Source organism: Apteryx rowi, unplaced genomic scaffold, assembly GCF_003343035.1.
Source record: "Apteryx rowi isolate R43461 unplaced genomic scaffold, aptRow1 scaffold_911, whole genome shotgun sequence".
Classification (NCBI taxonomy): domain Eukaryota; kingdom Metazoa; phylum Chordata; class Aves; order Apterygiformes; family Apterygidae; genus Apteryx; species Apteryx rowi.
The window spans coordinates 72,891-91,237 of record NW_020451218.1 but is presented as its reverse complement, the minus strand read 5'-3'; the positions used below and the strand labels follow the sequence as shown (position 1 = coordinate 91,237).

At 44.0% G+C, this 18,347-nt stretch overlaps 1 protein-coding gene across 21 annotated transcripts in view; it reads left to right on the top strand.

Moving 5' to 3' along the window:
- Positions 1–16,957, top strand: part of PURG (purine rich element binding protein G) — a 29,702-nt gene extending 12,745 nt beyond the window's left edge. For 4 of the 21 annotated variants that reach the window (XR_003257821.1, XR_003257831.1, XR_003257830.1 and 1 more), the window contains one exon: positions 754–3,516. Coding sequence is in view for 6 of the 21 variants with exons in the window: in XM_026091623.1 (XP_025947408.1) it covers positions 754–799 (46 nt within the window). In the remaining 15 variants the exon portion in view is untranslated. The other 17 variants (XR_003257829.1, XM_026091628.1, XR_003257820.1 and 14 more) reach the window with 16 other exon arrangements.
- Positions 16,958–18,347: the final 1,390 nt, after the last annotated feature.

Here is an 18,347-nt window from a genome sequence, read left to right as displayed (position 1 = left end):
TTTCAGCGGCATCATTTATGCATTGCTACTGGTTGTTTCATACAAGTTGGGATCTTGAAGTAAAATTGGACAGCTCTCAAATTTCAGTTTTCTGATAGAAAAGGTATGACTGTCAGTTTTTTAGTTTTTGCCTGTCAAGAGTTTTCAAAACCTTGCAACAAGCCATCTTATGGTCTCAAGAATGACAATCTGCAACTATTTTAAATAGGGAATGGAAACACATTGTTCTCAGTGGGTGAAATCCTGGCTTTTTGGAAGTCAGCAAAACTCTAAACATTGACGTTCACTCGCATCTTCTACCTGAGCTGTTTCTGCTTGCTCTGGATAAGTTTTAGGCACCTCTTCTTATTTCCTGGATGGGGAGCTACATGTTATACTGTACAGTGAGTGTTTCGCATATCATGTCATAATGTAGTTGTGTCACCATCTCTTTCCAAGCCATGCTACAAGTAGTGCCCATCCAGTGATGCGAGGTAACTGTCTGAAGAGTTCTAGGTTTGTGTTTTTTCCAAGTCCCAGAAGCTTCAGCTGTGTGGAAAGTTAATTGGATTTTCCTTAGTAACATTTTTATTGCAAGGTGATCTGACAGTTTTGTGTAGATATAACTATAAAGAAGCTCCTCCTAGTATATGCAGGTTCTCACCTGGCTCTAATCACTTGACACATATATCTGAGCGCCTTCCAGAAGAGCAGTTAAGCATATGACTAACATCTGTCACACCACAGTTGTTCTTTCTTTTATCCTCTTCCTAGGGAGAAGACTGAATGTGCCAGTGTAGTCCTGGTATTTTTAACATAAATTAATTATCCATGCTGTTCGCCGTTAATGTTGTGAATGGTGAGCTGCAGCACAATTCATGCAAGCAGTGGCAGACCCCGATGACTTCCCATCGCAGGAGCAGACCAGACGGCTGGTTCCCAGGTGGCCACAATTGGCTTTGGCACTCAAGGCTTCCACTATGGAGAGATTTCCTGCTGACACTTGAACCAGCTCAAAACTATGGGAGAGGGCAGTCTCGGGGGTTGTTCACATGACAATACTTTAGACATCTGATTTGAGTCCCCCCAATCACCTTTCCAAGGCACCTAAATCATATGTGCTTAGTCAGCCTTTCTGAACAGCCCCCAAAGTCTCCATAAGACTGACGTGATTTACTAGAAATAGCTTTGACAGCTGGGTTCTGCCCAATTCTTTCCTGCATTTGGTGTCCCGGGCTCAACAAAGCCCCAAATCTCTCTCTAAACAGTTACTACCTGATGTAAAAAAATCATCTCTTCTCCTGAAAGCTTAGAGAGGAGGTATAAGGCCAGAGGCAGCGTAGAGGCTTGGGTGGAGGGGAATAATAAAGCAGGACTGGCTTGCAGGTGGTCTTTTTGCAGTATTTTTGTTTTGTTTTGTTAATGAGGGACTTGAAGGAGAGCAGTTTTGTGGCTGGTTTTGGAGATTCCTCCCAAGCATGAGGAGCAGCTCTCCGAAAAAGGTAGTACCAGCGAGCAGGAATTGGCACCTTAGTCTGCTCAGAAGTGGGAAATAGCCTGTTGCTGTCGAATGGGAGAAGGTGCAGGATGGGAATCAGGAGGGACTTGAAAATGAAGATAGCAACTTACTTTCAATGTGCCAGAGAAAGCTTTTTCTTCTGGTGTCAGGACAGTCAAAGCACCTGAAGATCAACTTTGAGCAGTTTCCAGTGACGTGACGCCATTTTCAGATAACAAGTCTTCTCATTCTGGGCAGAGCTCCCCGAGCTAATTTCTTTGGACCGTAACCTCCTTGCACTTGTTGCTGCGTGCTGCACTCGCAGCAACCCTAGCCCAGAATCGGAAACAGCAGCCCAACGCATCTCCTCCAGGCTATCGGGCAGCGTCACCTGTCTCAAACCCTTGGTGCAAGCTCACCTCTCATCCACAGAGCTTCATAGCATCCTTTAAGAGAAAATGATGTTGACAGAAGCTGGCCTTTTTAAGAGAATGTGGTTTTTTTTCCAATAGTGCTAATCTCAAAGGCTAAAGGAAGCACTCACTGTTGGGTCCCATTCTCCATTTCATGTGTCTGAGGATAACAGTGCTGGCATTTCAAAAATCCCTCAGATAGCAGAATTCGTTGTGTTCTCTGAGTCCGGTACTCCCTGAGAAAGTTTTTTATAAATGTAGTCTAAAAAATGATCCAGCCTCATTCCTTCCTGAAATTTCACAGATTGTTTCCAATATGTTTTTCCATAAAGTCAGAGTATCTTCTAAATTTTGCTGACATTCTTTTATAAGACCTTAATACTGCAAACCAGATCTAACAGGTTGGGCAGATGGCATCTTGTCATTTTCTTTACTTTTTAATCTACGCTCACGTCAAATAAATTTCCAGTCACGTCTGTTCCTCTTGGCCTGATCTTTCCCGATAGTTTTTTGAGTCCTGCAAGGTACAGCAATATCATTTTGTCCCCCAGTTTTCATGAGGCCTGAAGTAATTTTCAAGTCACATGCTCATGTTATTTCATCAAGAACACAACAAGCAGGAAGCTTTTAAAATTGTATATTGAAGCTCATAGTCAAGTCTGACATTGTCATGTGAAAAGAGAAGAATCATTTCAACTGAGTGTACAGCAAATGCCGTATTAGAATACTTAGCAGAAGTTGTGTTGTGCTACAGTGCGTAAGGATTCATGCATGGACGTGAAAATAATCTGTAAAGAGGGCTTGAGATAATTCCTAGGTTTCCACCTGTCCTTTTGTCTGCCTGCCGGGAAGGACATCCTGAGGTCCGAGGGCCCGGTTCCTCTGGGCATCCAAACCCCAAGCTGTCCTGCTGGGACATGGAGGGCACCAGCTTTTGTAGCACAACTCTGCTCCAGTGCTTGGGCCCTTTTCTTCATCTTTCAGCCATGGAGGTAATTGCAGGTCGGTTCCTGCACCACTAATTCTGGACGTGGGGCAAAAAAAGGACATGCCTTTCTGAGACATGGGCTCTCCTCCTCTCCTGTTCAGGCTTTGGGGGTGTTCCTCCTTCCTTTAGGTCCAGGGCTTCGCTGTTGTAACAAGGCTTTTCTGGGTTCTCATATAGCCTGTAGTTACCTTCCATCCCTCATATTTCCATTGCTCTCTGTTCTCAAGAAACAGCTGAGTAAAACTGCAATTACCCCTGTAAAGAATTACGGTCTCATTTTCATGTTACTACTGGATGCAGTTTGTCCACATGACAGCAGAAGCACTGAGCTACTGTTTCAGATTCAGAACAGCGATGCTGCCTCCATTCATATCTTGGGAGATGTTTTTGTTTTGGGAAATGCTAATGTTTCAGTTCTTCAGAAGATGACAATCTAGCCCCTTGCTCTGCTAGCCGTAAGATCTAGCCAGTGGCCAGGGGCTACCATGGAAATAAATTCTGCAGCCGTGTGTAAAAATCTTAGTAGTAAAATTATGGATTGTTGCAGTGAAAATACACAGAAGCAACCATTTACACTCAATGTGCAGTCAGCAGATRTATTTCTGTTTGCGATGTATCCACAATGGTTACTTTTTTCTCTTCCAGATTTGTGAATACCCCCAAGATTTTTATAGCAATGATCAGAACAGATATTTGCAGCAGAACTGAACTGCCCCTGAGGACAGTCTGTTTGGTGAGGTGCCAGTAAACTCTGGGAAGAGTTTGAAAACTGCTAGCACTTGGCTGCCGCCAATTTTAGAAGAGCTTTTCCCAGGCATGATCTTCAGTAGGGCTGAGCTGCCAGGGTCCTGGCAAAAGTGTGGCTCGGGATCTGTGAAGTTACCGGTGTGTGGATATGGACTCTACCGGAAAAAGCTCTGAAGGGCTGTTCAAAGGCGTGTATATGGTATTGTCTGCCACAGTATTATCCCTGGAATATCCTACCTTCGTAGTCTTTGGTAAATTCCTACTATTGGGTTCTTTAAGGGATCATACCTCCATTAATGAATGCTTACTGTGTGCTGGATTTGAAACACATTTCAAAGCAGACTGAGGTCATTTACAGCAGCAAACTGATGAAGAAGTCTTAATTTAGTTCACTGTATTAGTCCTTATCCTGTATTCTAAAATTTAGTTAAGATATGCTGCTTGCTTTTCTTTTCTCTTCACCTTTTGCAGTGGGTGCAGGGTTATGCTAATGTGCTGTTTAAACCAGGCACTGCTTCCAAGCAGTTGCATGCTTCTTGTATTAATTCTCGATTGCATGTGCAATTGCCACAAAACTGCTTCTCTTTGAATTTCTTCCAAACCTTATACTTGCTGCGATAATCAATATCAACATGATAAATGCAGCAGTGCTCAGCACCCTGGCATGGTTTAACTGTGTGTTGCATGGCCCGGATTGCAGGTCATCATTTTGTCCACCTATCTGGAAAATATGGTTGTACATGGTTTGGGCAGACAATATTTATGACAACACAACTTAGGATACCCAAGTTGCAATGAAAAAGCACTTTCTTTTCTCAGAGACCCGGTGGCGGGAGGGTTGCTAGGGCTGACTGTCGTGTTCCTCTAAGCTCTGATGCTTTTGCATATTCAAAATGGTAAATACCAGAGAGGAACTAAATGCAAGGCCCAGCGCTAAAACTTTGTTTGACTAAAGCAATTATATGTTTCTAGTTTCTAAATGCTCACTGGAAAGTGAATTTTCTCACATCCATCTACCTAATCATCAAAAATTCTTACCTTTAAGTCCTTTAAAGCCTTAGTGTGTCTCCTGTTGATGTGATCACTTTTCTTTCTCTCTGAGTTATAAAARGGGAGACAAAACCTTTTGCTGAACTCTTCCCAAATGTTCGTTGAGCTTTACAGTAGCTAGTGGTGAACTGTTACACTTGAAGAAACTCCCTTCGTATGTCTGCGTGCAGGCTCAGAGCTTGTCCATAAATTTTAGCCTACATTTTTACATTAACCTCTAAATACCGTAGGTAGCTTTTTTTTAATTTGAGCATTTAATTATACCCACTCCACCCCCAACTGTGTAATGTGTTTTTATTTTTATTCTCATTCCTGGAGACAATTAATAGCCTTGGTTCCCTCTTTCCCTATGCTTTTGCTAACTGCAGCAGCCAATAAGTCATGTAGGACAAAAAGATACATGGTTGGCTTTATTTTTTCCAGGCAGTTGTTTTCCTCTATGTCTCTGTGGTATGCTTCGACCTTAACTATTCCTATTGCTAAAGGCATCCTGTTCTGCACCAGTCACGTGCTTGTGCAGCTATTGCATGGACGATGGGGGTTTGGAAGATGTTAACTGCAGATTGAGGCAGGTTCTTGTCATGTTTTGGGTCATGCGACAGCAAAACAATGGTTTTTCAGCCATACCGTGGTTCCAGCTCATCCCCTCTGTGCTCATTCTCATGTTGAGACAGGGTGCACAAATCAGTTACCTGGGGAAGATTTGATTGTGGACTTACTGTAAGCTTGCTGGTATCAGGTAGTGTGCAACATCTTGCTTGTAGTCAGTGTATAACAGCTTCCCCAGGGAGGAACGTAATTGCGTCTGCTACAAGTACTGCTTGGAGCTTAGACTCCTGCTTCTCACCACAGCTGGCTGTTGTGGCTGGATCCTTTGTTATGTGCAACTTTAATTTTGTTTCGTTTTTGTTTCCTTGAATGAAGAAATAGGCTGTAGCCTGAAAGTGCATATCTTAAGCTAAACATTGCCAGGATTTCATTCTCCCCAGGATGTTTAAATTAGCTGCAGAATAACTGGAGTCACCTTTCTGTGTGTGTTACTGTAGGTCGCTTCCATGTTAGTTTGTGCATCAACCCACGGCAGTGGTGTGAGTTGGTAAATCCAGGTATGTGGGATGAGCATATTGGGGGTGTCAGGAAAGGCTGTAACACCCCTAATCCCCCCCCCACCCCGATTATATTGCCACTCTGCCTGAGCCTCAGCGTGGCACTGCGAGGAGGCACTACCCATGGAGGAGGCAAGTGCCCYGGCCCGTCCGAGCTCCCGTTGCAGCAGTGCGTGGCAATCCTGGGAGCCACTGGGACAAGGGACGATCAGGGACTGCCCACGGGACCCAGGTTGAAGTGGCAGCAAAGGGAAGGTGCTCCAGCTGCCCTCCAAAAATGTAAGAGGTGAGAATGGGCTGGAGGAGGAGCCGGGCTGTACCTTCATGAGAGATTCCCCTTCATCCACAGCTTTTTGGGGGTGCCTCTGCCAACACCCCTGCTGTTGTTGACTGGGACAAAAAGCAGGAGGCAAGTGATCCTGAAATCCAGCATTACGTCAACCTGGTGAGCTAAGAGCAGCCACGAAGGCCCAGGAGGCCGTGAGTCACAGAAACCTGAGCTAGGCAAGGGATCACTTCCCACGTGTATTGTATATCATAATATCACTACGCGGGGAAGACAAAAACAACTCTCTTCTGGGTACTGCAAGAGCCCAATTGTTTTAACCTTCCTTGGCTGTCTTGTGGGATTTTCGCTCTTGCCTGGTACTCAAGAAAAGCATCTGCTTCAGAGAACGTACAGACTTTTCTGTCCTTTGGAGCTGAATGTGCCAACATGCAGTCAGCATGTAAGCTTACTGCATCCCTTGCGCTCACTAACAACATTTTCTGCTTACACCAGCACAGCCATCCCTCAGCTCTGTCTTAGCTTTGAACTAAGAAGCGATAGGTTTCTCCTAGCTATCTTGTAAAAAGTGGAGATGCTGAAGTAATCCAACAAACATATTCATGGATGTTGTCAGTTTTTAGCTGTGCAAGGATTGTGGGATCTGTTGGTCAAGGCACATTACAGAGATTTTGAAAAAATGTTTTTGTTTGAAAAACAGCCTAAAAATGCCCTGCTGTCCTGTTTGTTTTGCAGTATGTGTTTTGTGCTGATAGGTGGATGTACAAAAGAAAACCCACAATCCTGAGTGGAAGTGCCCGCTTAGTCCTCCCAGCAGCAGCAGAAGCAAACCACAGTTTAACCTGTTGCTTTTCTGAACGAACCTCCTTTGTACTCTTAGGAGACAGCCTCTAAAGTAGGGATAACCTCCAGAAGTGTGCTTATTCCTTTTTAGATGACCCACAGTCTCACAAGGTTTCAACAGCAGGTACAGTTCCTGAAAACCTCTTACCGTTTCCAAGCTGACCCAAGAATGGGAAAGGACTGCAATTCCACACCTGGTGAAGAAATGGTCGTTTTTGTTGTCTCATCTCTAAAGGAGCAACAGGAGCTCAAGTTCAAAAGATGGCACATCCAAAGTATTTCTACAAGCCCCCGAAAAGAGGGTCAGAAAGTTAGAGGAATGGGCCCTTGAAACACAAGCAAGAGGTAAGAGTGAAGGCTGAGCCACAGCTTGGACTTCACGGACACTTCTGGAGAGCACGACGGCTCTCTGGGGGAGGACTGGACTGCCACCTGTGTTGTCTGTCTCTAAACTTCCTTCTAAGATATGCTCCTAAACGCTCTCCAACAGAGATATACTGTCTCTTTACCCCTTCTATACTGCAGGATCAGAAGGAGAAAAGCCTGAACTGAGAGATCCCCTTAACTTCCTCACCATCCTAAGGATCTTGACAACGTGAAGTAGGGAGAACACAGTCAATCCCTCTCCATATTGCTACTTTACACTCAATGTTCATATATTTCAGTGACACAGAAAGTATAAATTTGTCCATGCACTGCTCTTTGCTTTTAGGCTCTAATGAATTTTAACTTTGCATAGTGAAGCTCTTGGTATTTTTTTAATTGCTCACAAGCAGTGCATTTCCCTTTTAAAATAGAGGAAAATCAAAGAAAAATATTCACTAAAATGCCCACGCTTGTTTTCAAAACCTACGAGGTGCACTGGAATAACACCCGGGGCAGGCTTGCCACTGCAGCCTTTGAGCATTGAGGTGAGTAAAGTAAATGCAGCGAAAGCCTTGCTCACACRTCGGGTTCTTTGTCCAAGCTGAGACCCTGCTGCCCTTGAGCTGTTGCAGTATGCCCTACAGCTGTCCTCTCTGGTTGTTTGAGACTTATGCCATCCTCTTCTTCGCCATGCTGGGGAGCCCGAAGATGCTGTGCAAAAGAGGACGAACAAGAGGGTAAGGACTGGATATTTTTCACCTGCCCCAGCCTAAAYGCCAGGCTTCTCCAGTCTTTCAGTCTTCCAAGAGCGTGTTTAGCCGTCATTCTTGCAAATACTCAGGGCTCAGTAGAAGAGATCTTTTCTCCTGTACAGCTCACCAGTGAAAGTTTTGGCAAACTGAGCAGTCCAGGTGAGCTGCATAACAGAACACCATGGGGCAAAATAGTATCAGTTTCAGAAAATGTGACTCCTGGGGAACTTTTGGCTTCAGGTAGCAGGAGCATATGGTTTTCTAAATTCATTCCCAGAGAGGCTTCACTTCAACCTTCCACCAAAGGTTTCCCAGCTTTGTAGCCAAGCAGCTCATTTTCTAAAACAAGGCAATCAGCAGTTTTGTGCTAGCAATACTTGGAGTTACCTTTTACCGGTGAAGGAATCCTCTCCCTCTCATTTGAGTTTTGTATAAATGCAGAAACTACTGTGAAATAAGAGTTGTAATAGCAAGAAAGGGAGGATCAGAATATAGTGATCCTCTGGATATAGTTTGATGCAATTCTGAGCTGCTTGTAGAAGATTGGCTGAAAGGTAAATTGATTAGGGCAAAAAAACCTTGTGCTGTTAAGCTATGTTAGTGATTCTTTAGTATATGGTTTGGAATAGCTTTTTCATGACCTCAGACATCTAGGAAAGATGCATATATTTTTGGTGTCAGAACAAAGGTGCAACTAGCCAGCAGCTCTTGCATTCACAAAGCCAGCATCTTGCCATGAATCGTGTCTCAGTTCATTGACTGCAGAGCCCCCAAGCTAGTAGTGGCCCCTCTGATTTTTCCCTTCTTGTGTCCATGTGGCACTGTGGGTACATGTGATAAATGCCGAGGCAGGTATGGTGTTGAAGGGCTGTCCTTTGGGAGCCGTTGACTCTTGGTGTAATACTTGATCGCCAGCTGTTCTAAAGGATGCTGCAGCATTTTGTGCAGCGGAAAAACTGATTCTTGATTCCTGGTTGAATTTCAAGTTAGGTGATTGTTTTCTGCCAAACTAAACTCCCCCTGCGGTTTCAGCTGTACATTGCTCCCTTTCCATTCCAGCGGAGTGTTATGCTCAACAGCTGCTGTGTTTAATCCCGGAAGCTGTAGTTGGTAGCAAGCAAAGTGATCTTCATATAACCTCTATCTTACTCATAAGTGTGCATTGTGAAGCTTAACCGATGGTAATAAAATGTTTTACTTTCAATGTGCGGTCCCTGTGGTCCAATGTTCACGTTTTCAAGAACCATTATTACAGAAGTGCAGTGTATTAGAATTATTCTGCTGCCCCCCAGTTTCTCAGGAATGTGTCTTATAACATTGGGTACAGGCACCAACATCTAGCAATGCATGTGAATATCCTGGTAGGACTAGGTAACACTGAGCAGGCATAAAGTGGTGTTTTATTCTTTTGGCCTCAGAAAACTGCCAGTGCTCCAAACTGCGTTGTTCTTTGGCAAAGACTGCTGTCTTCATGGCCAAGACGCAGGCACTGACACAGGTGGACGGGCTAAGGTGCTTAATATCTCTCTTGGTTGTGACCCACTCTGGCAGGTTCAAGTCTGGCTGGAATAGTCTCACAGCACAATTTTTTTATGTTTTATAATAGGTTTTATTTTCAACTGTATACAAAAAAGGTGGGTTTATATCATCCTGCACCATGGATATTTTTGTGCAGGGGAAAAAAAATGTTTTGTTCCCTAAACTGAAAGCATGAATTTCCAACTCTCATTTTTGTACTGTGGGTTGCATTAAACCTACAGCTGATGTTTTTTTGAGTAGGGCACAGTTTCCCATGCATGAAGCTTGTAGAGTGCAGTTCCCAAGCGTGAATGTGTACAAAAGATGGATGATTATTTCTTCCTGGAATTGGTCTTCCACTGTAGGGTCTGGTTTTCTGTTGTGATAATTTGCATATAATTAGAAATAGCCCTGTGTTTGCATTACGCCTTTGATACTGTGCAATCTTGGATTGCTTTTCATTCTGCGGTACGCTGTGTCTAGGAATCACTTTATTCACCTGTGAAAGTCCGCATTTAATTGTAGCATACAGATACCTGCAGGCCTTGATGCAGCAAAAACCTCTGCATCCAAAAATAAAACATTGCTTCTAGTAAACTTTCAAATTAGTCTTGTTTTTGGAGGCTGGAGAAATTGCCAAGATTATTTACATGAAAATCTGGTGCACTGGCTAAAGCACGATTTCACTCATTTCTTTAAAAACCAGCTCTGAGCAGAGCTCGAGCTGAAGGTAAGACCATGAGCTAACACACTCTCCTGTGAGAAAGGAACATTTAATAAAAAGACCTGGCAAATGAGCAATTTTGGTACTGCAGATTCTTTTTGTGTCAGTGTTACTAGCAATGTTCTCCAAGTGTCTATGGATATAAGAAGTTATGACATGGTAATATATGATCACAGTCTTGTGAGATCTACACATTGTATTTGATAACAACAGTCATGGAAAATTCTGCCATGCCCAATGTGACACACAACAATTGCTTTTTATATTGGAAGACTCCAGCATTGTTTACCTTAAAGCAATATTGTGAAAATGCGGACACTTTTCCCCCGGTGAGTTTTGGGTGGAAGAGAGGGATGGATGTAGAGCAGGCCAACTTTTATTTTCAATCGCTGCTGCCTTAAGCTGCTCAGAGGGTTGAATTTAAAAATGTAGAGCTATGAATGTGAACTTGCTGCTTTAAAGAGAGAGGCCTCCTCACTGCAGGGGCTGGGCAGCATCTTGGGCTCCCCTCCTCTGCCTTCTAGGTTCTTTCCTGGCCATTGCTTTCTGCTTCTGCACCTGCAAAGCTGGGTCTGCATCTCAGTTCCTGGCTGTGTGGCCTGGCTCCTTGCTTGTTTAAATACGGGTCATTGGATATAAGTGACCTATTTTGTAGGTCATTTATTGCCCTTTGTAATTTTTTTCCCATGGTATTTGTGTTGTCTGCTTCTGCAAAACCCTCTCCCTAGTGTCTGCTCTTTAATTAGGTACGTGAAAACATTGACAGCTTTAACTGAAAGGTACCGCTACAAACTCAAGGCATGTTTCAAATCATTGTGCTTAACCCCAAAGTGATTTACAAAATGTGCAAAGTGCTGCCAAACACAAACAGTGGACTCTGACGGTAAACTCCAGCAAGTGAATACTTTTTTTTTTAAAGGAGCTTTCTTCATGAAAAGATTCTCGTTGGGATCACATGCCCCAGATGCTGGGCAGCCAGATGTTTCTTTGACAAACGCTTGGGGTGGTTGATTGCGAGGTGTGTTGTGCTGTGAGGGCCTGGGATGTCATTCAGGATATTCAGTGACCATTTTCTTAGTGCCTACTGAAACATTTTGAGGATTGAAAGTCTGGCTTCCTCCCCCTTTCTTTTTTTTGGCGGGGGGGGGGGCAGGCTTTCATTTGAGGAAAAACGCCTTGTTGCTGAACTGGGATGAGCTCCCAAAATCAGGGGACGAAAGGCTGTAAAAATCTAAAGCATACCACAACTGCTCATCTCTCTCAAGGTAAACCCCAGCTGGGGCCTCTGTCAGACTCCGCTGGTTCAGGGGTGCGGTTGGTTATTTTATGGTTCACTCGTACAGCTTCACTGGCCCGAAAATGGCGCAGGACCTAGCAGAGACGTTGGCCCCGCTCTGAGCAGGATGAGAAACTCCCAGAACCCCCTTCTCACTTAAACCCTTCTGTGATTCCTACATGCCCGTGTAAAGGATGAGCAAAACAACATTTATGCTCAGTTTTCTTGCTTCTTCCACAGCTTCCTCTCGTCTCTGGCTTCGTTTTCCCAGCTTTGCAGGTTCTTGATGTTTCTGGGCCCTGATACTCCAGCTGTCCACTCCTGATCTCCCTGAACTTAACCACTTGCTCCTGCGGCACCTGCCTGAGACACTCCTGATCTCCCTGAACTTAACCACCTGATCCTGCAGCGCCTGCCTCAGATGGCTTTCAGGTCAGCGTAATCGTTTGCAGGGACCAGAAAAGCAGACATCAGCAACTGGAAGAGACCATGTGGCCGTACTAAGTGCAGGTCACGTGTTTTGGTTTTTTTTTAATAAAGGAGTATCTGGAATCCGTAGGGGGAAATCCACATTTTTCAGCCTTCTTTCAGAATGCAGCAGCAATAGACAGCGTCTGAGCACAGACAGATATAYCCAGAGTCCTTTTGGTGGCTGGTGCTCAGTTTTGTCTTCATGTAGCTTCATGCCTTACCGTATGTAGCTTGTTATTCCTTCTGTCATAGCTGGGTAGTACCCAGTGCTAGGCACATTAAGGCGATACCTGCTTATCCAAAGCCTTCTCTGGCGTGTTTCCCTTTATAGAAATGAAGATCTGACATTAGGATCGTCATGTTCGGTAGACTGCTTTCATCGTCTTGTTACTGTATGAAATGTCCTTTCGCTGGTAGGGTGGTTAAGGAAAAAAAAAAAAGTCAGCTTAATGCATAGTCTGAAAACTTAAAAAAAAACCCACGAATAAGTAAGTAAATAGGCTAAGTGTAAGATAGCATGTAAAAGGAGGCAGTCGGCAGCACGGCTCCTCCATAAACTGCATGATGAGCAGCGGTGCAGCTTGCCGTGACTCTGGGCAGGCTCACYAGGCTTGCTTTTGCTAGACTTGGAGTATCATAGTAGCAAAGACTTGTAACTGTCCTGAGAGACATTTGTTTTTCTCGTAAGCCGTGTACCTTTGCTTTCTCAACTGGTTTGTGTTAATGGCATTAATAGAACCATCCTTTAGCATAGCCAAAATGGTGTCAAGGTGTTTGCTTGTCCGTGTCCATGAGCTGAGCAGCAGCAGTATGCACCGCTCTGCAGTGGTGTGATTTGAAGCCCTTTTGGTGTGGCATGTGCAGTTGCGGTGCTGTATGTTTTCGATTTCGTCCCTACCTACCATACACCATCTCCCCACATTTTGGACACTGAACCAAACCAACTTTAAAACTAGCACTTTAAGTACTAGTAGTCACTTTGCTCCTGACTGTATTGAGCACTGCACTTTTGTAAGTACTATTAGCACTGAGTTTGGAACCATTTGTTTTTCCCAGTCCATGCAGCCTCTGATGCATGGCATAAATGATGTAGGGGCTGTCAGAAGATCATTTTGAGGTGTACGTGACCACTGTCTGGTGCCTAATTTCCATTACATATGTGTTAGCGATTTTATAAATTAGGGGAATAAACCTATCAACTGATTTTAAATAACAGAATGAACGTCTGAATCACTGATGTCTGGGTGAACGTCATTGTTCTGAACTTGGAGGTCACCCAGAGGACTGAGAGCATGATTTTTAAAACACCAAAGATACAGGAGTTGCACGGGGGGTCGGGAGGGTGCAAGATTGTATGTTTTACACTTTGAATTGCACAGACCACAGGATGTGACATAGAGCTCGAGCGAGAAGCGTGTGGCAGGTACTCTTGATTTTGGCATGAGAACTTGGCCTTCATTATCAGAATGGGTCAATGAGAAATGAAGTTAAAACCGCTCTTAGATGCTGGTGTCGATAAAGACCGCGCTCAAGCCATTGCAATAAAAGCCATCACTGTGCCTGTACTGAAAGTGCTGTTGAGATAGTGTATGGACTTAAACTACAATAGGTGGTTTTAAAAAAAACACTAGCAGATGATTTAGAAGACGGAGCATAATGACCATTGGGTTTGCTGTTGAATCGCAAAAGCGGTGGTAGGAGTTCATCAGGTTTTGCATTAGGAAGCAATTTTGACATGAATTGCTGTTCTTGTTAAATGTGTGCAATAACGAGGTATGGATGTTTTGCAACCTGAGCTCCCTCACCAGCAAGAAACTGATGGGATAGAGTTTGTCCCAAAGAGCAAACATAGCTGTGATCCTTGGGGGGTTGAAATTTGGCGGTGATCTTTGTCATGTAGGCTATTCCAGGCTTGATATCCCAAACTGTAAACTTGCCACCGCTGATAGTGTTTTGCTTCTTTCCAAACCCTGATGGGTTTTGTGTAGCATCGCGGCTTTTGCGAGGGTGCTGCATGTCCTTTCCATGAGGAGATCTGCATTTTGGGCTCCTGTTCATCCTCGTTTACTATAGTCTATTGAAGCCTTGTTTGGCAATACCCCTTGGCAGCAGTTTCTGCCTTGACGTGATGGATAAGGGCCGCTGTTTGTAGCAGTCAGTCGCAGGATCAGTGTGAACTGAGAAAAGCGAATTGGGTCTTATCCTTCACTGCTAGCAAGTGAACATGGTGGAAATAACCTTCAGAGAAAAAAGTAGGAATATTGTTTTTGTTCCTTTCAGCAGATGAAGCATTTTTTCCTGACCAACTCCAGTTTGGGAAGATGTTTTTGCTTGGGTTCAGTTTAAGCTTTTTTCTTCAGTAGACCTTTATAGGTTTGGGTATTCAGTCAAAAGTGGACGTGATTAAAAAACAACAAACCCTGAGCAGCCTGAAGTGTTATGCTCATATATTCTATATTGTTTAATTTTTAAAGTGATAATGCAAAATAGAATCCAGATTTTTTAATTTTTATTTTTATTTTTTAACAGCCAAATTAACTCTGCAAATCCAGCTTTAAAGAAATACTATCTGGTAATGTTGCTACATCTTAGCCCTCAAATTATAGCAGAGGTGGGGACAGCCTTTCCAGAAAGTAACTTTGTGACTTAGAGCTTAGATCCTGTTCACTTTCGCTAAGATGTAGGCTTATACTTTTGAAAATTCAGCCCCTGTGTTGTAATCCCACACTGAGATAAACGGTCTCATTTAGTCTTTGGAAACGAAGCTTGAGAAGACGCTAGGTCTTTTTTCATTTTTTTTTTCCCCACGGATGTAGTTTTTTGCCCCTTCAAGTGGGCATCTTGTCCTCCAGAGACTAAAAATAAGTGTTTTCCGCTGCACAGCACAGCATGAGGCCCAAATGTAACCTAGACCATAGCACCTCTTTCTTTGGAAGAACCTTTTAAGAGGAAAAAAAGCTCTTTTAAGGATTTTTAGTTGTTTGGTTTTAAGGTAGTTCATGGAAAATGCGTTGTAATGGCACACAGACAATGTTTTACTAACCTTTTCTTTTTAGGAGACTTTAATTTCCTTCTGTATTTTAGAGTTCTTTTCAGAAAGTATTTCAGACACATACAGATGACCTTGAAATGAGTCAAGTTTATCAAAAAAATTGTGCATTATAGGAAGCTGTCCCAAAACGTGCACATACCTATGCACCTATCTGTGTGTACGTGCATATGTGTATGTATGCGTATACATATACATATATATATATATACACACACACATATATATATATATATTCCCCAGCTGTTCTATTTTTGATTTTTTTTTTTTCAGGATATTAACCAAAAGGTGTTTTAAAGTCATGGCATGAAAAATCCTAAATGTAAATCTGAGTACATTGTGATGCTGATTAACAGGTTTTCTGAAACTTATGTGACACTTATATTTTCCTTGGGAAGTTTTGTTTCATGTTAGATCATTGTTCTGAGGGATGTTGGTCCTACTGGCATTAAAATAACAGAAATAAAATGCATGTGTTACCAGTGTAGAAACGGTGAAGAATTAAGTGTGAACTTTACTGTACGATACTGAATCTGTTCTCAAACAAGCTGTTTTGCTGTTCAATAGTCGACATATAAAAATGCAAATGTACTGTAACTTAGCACTTTCCCAATGGACCCTGTTCTCACTATGCTGGAGGTAAGAGGCGGGTTTGGCTGGGGCATCTGGGAGGCGGTTTCTGGGCACCTCGGTGCTGTCCCCACTTGCATTAGTGCATCGGGAAGAGGAGGAAGCTCTGATCTACTGATATGCTGAATCCTTCCAGCATATCTTGTTACCAGAATTGGCCAGAAGGAAGTGCAAATTTTGGAATCTCTTTTAAAAGAGATTTTTCTGTCAGCTCAGTGGCAGGCGTGGGGCAGAGCCTAGCTGGCTTGGTGCAATTGGGACGTGCTGGCAGTTGGAATTTGGGGGACGCTGGTGCCCAGGGAGCTGGCAGCAGCAGCAATTTTGGGAGCAGGCGCCCAGCACCGCCACCGCCTCTCTTCTGCCCAAATCCTGAACGAGGGTTGTGGCCATTTCTAGTGTTAACAGGGTGCAAAGTGTTACTTGTCCTGTACTGTACTGAAAGGGTGAATTGATCAGTGGCTGTATTGTACTGTACAAAAACTCATAAATTGCCTTGTATTGTTTATAATGGACTGTCCAGACTGTCCCGTGTCCCCATGCCCCCGCCCTGGGTTTTTTGGTGATGCATGTTATCAGTTAGGTCCCACAACTCAGTGGTGCTAATTCTCCCATATCTGATGGTGCTCCTGTGGATGCTAACTGAGGACATGCTCATCACAGCTTGAAGTCTACGCGTCTTTCCCGTCTGTTTGTACGACGTAAGACACACACACGCAGCGATAAACTTGAATTTGTTTCAAAGTATCATTGACAATCCGATGTTTTCTATGTGTGCTTTTATTTGGCTTTTCCAGAAAGCAGCTTCGTGGGTGCTTGTTTTTGCTGGGAGGCAATTGCATCCCACCTGCTTTGCAGATTCAGCCAGGGGAGGTTAATCTGATAGGAGCCAGCAGGGAAGAGGAGGTCTCGTGGAGGGGTTGCCTTTTTGGGGAGACAAGAGTTGAAACCATTTGGAATTAGCCCCAGCRCCGCCGTCCCCTGCCCCAGGGACAAGGACGAAGATCGCACATCTTGGCTGGCAGAGGAGGTCCCACCTGGTGCCGCAGTTTTGTGGCCTGTTGGATGAAGGGAGCAAACAGCTCCCCCTCCCCAAAACCGTGCRCAAGCTGCTTTTTGGACAAGAGAAAATCCGAATGTGTTTTATATCTATTTGAAAACTGAGTCTGGTATTTACCCCTGTTACCAACTGGATTTGCATATTGTTGTTTGCCACAATATTTGTTCTGTCTTAAAATAAATTTGCTTACTTGTGTAGTCTTAACTGTCTAGTCTGCTTATTATAATCTGGTTTCTTGGGTGGCTGCTTCAGGGATCAGCCGCTTCAGTGTGCCTTTATAGCGTTCCTTGCCTGGGCACTTGTTGTGAATGTGACAAGGAAATGTATCTGCCTGGAGGAGGAAATAATTTCAGCCAAGACTCAGTGTATAAGTGTTTTGTTCTCGGTTATCTCACATTTGTCTCCTGGGGGGGAGGGKGGTCAGTTTTATGTCTTCTTTTCCCCTTTGCTCTATATGGTAAGTAAGTGTGCAACAAAGGGATTGCTGGGTTTCAGTCTGCTTCCCAGTTAAGAGATTAAATTGTTGCTAACAGATTTCTTGAGGTTAAGTAATTTCAGAAGCCAGTGTTTTGCATTTGGGAATGAAAATGATTTATTGAGAGGAGCTCGCTGAAAGCAGCAGCAACCCAAAGCCACAGACAGTAGCAGAGATTCAGCTGAGATTCAGCAAACTCCTTTCTCCTTTACAAAACAAATGTAACTCCAGTGTGGCCTTATACTGCAACACATGAACAGGAGCTCTGTGTCCAGCACTAGAGGCATCACATTGGTAAGTAGTGCTTACAGAGGGCTAAGAAACCCGTTTTCACATGCATTTCCAGGGATTAAACAAATGAGCAGAGTGGATTAAATAAAAGGAATGAACAAACATTCCAGGTTTGTGTCTGCTATCCAACAAAACCTGCTGCAACACCTTCAGGTTTTCAGGTTTTTCCCCCCAGAAAGCTATTCTTTGGTTAAAAAGGTCACAGGCTGCTGCACTAGGGGACTTTATGCTGCCTTAAAAATGTATCCATATTTCTGGTGAATATTTCAGAGGAGCCGATGGGAGGGCTGGGGCTAAAGCTGCTGGAAACTGTCCCTATCGATTCGTGATGACCGTGGAGGTTGTTGTCAGGCCTCCTTGTCCAAACCACTCTATTTCAGGTCTCTTCCTTCCAAAAAACGGAGCTGGGCTGCCGGAGGGCAGATCAGACCCGCAGGCTCATCATGGCTTTGGGGACACTGGCCACGTCCCAGCTGAGCAGCGTGATTGAAGATGCACCACATTGTTTCCTGGGGAAGCTGAGTGGGGCCGTGGGGACGGTGACAGCTGCTGGTCCCAGCTGTGGTGTGGGGCACGGAGTTATTCCCCTGTCCTTCTCCCAGTCCTGCATGAAACCCTTCTCTTGGCTTCTTTCCTTCCAGGCTGCGATTGCTGCTTTGCTTCCCCAGTAAATCTGATGGAAAGGTCTCTCCACCCTTTTTTCCCAGTTTATCAAGATTTTGCAGATGGTCTCTGTGGTTCCTCACTGGATGAGGGCAGGCAGTGGGGTTGCATTGAGCACGGCCAGTGTTTTCTTTTCTCCCTGCTGCTCCACAGGTTTTAAATCCT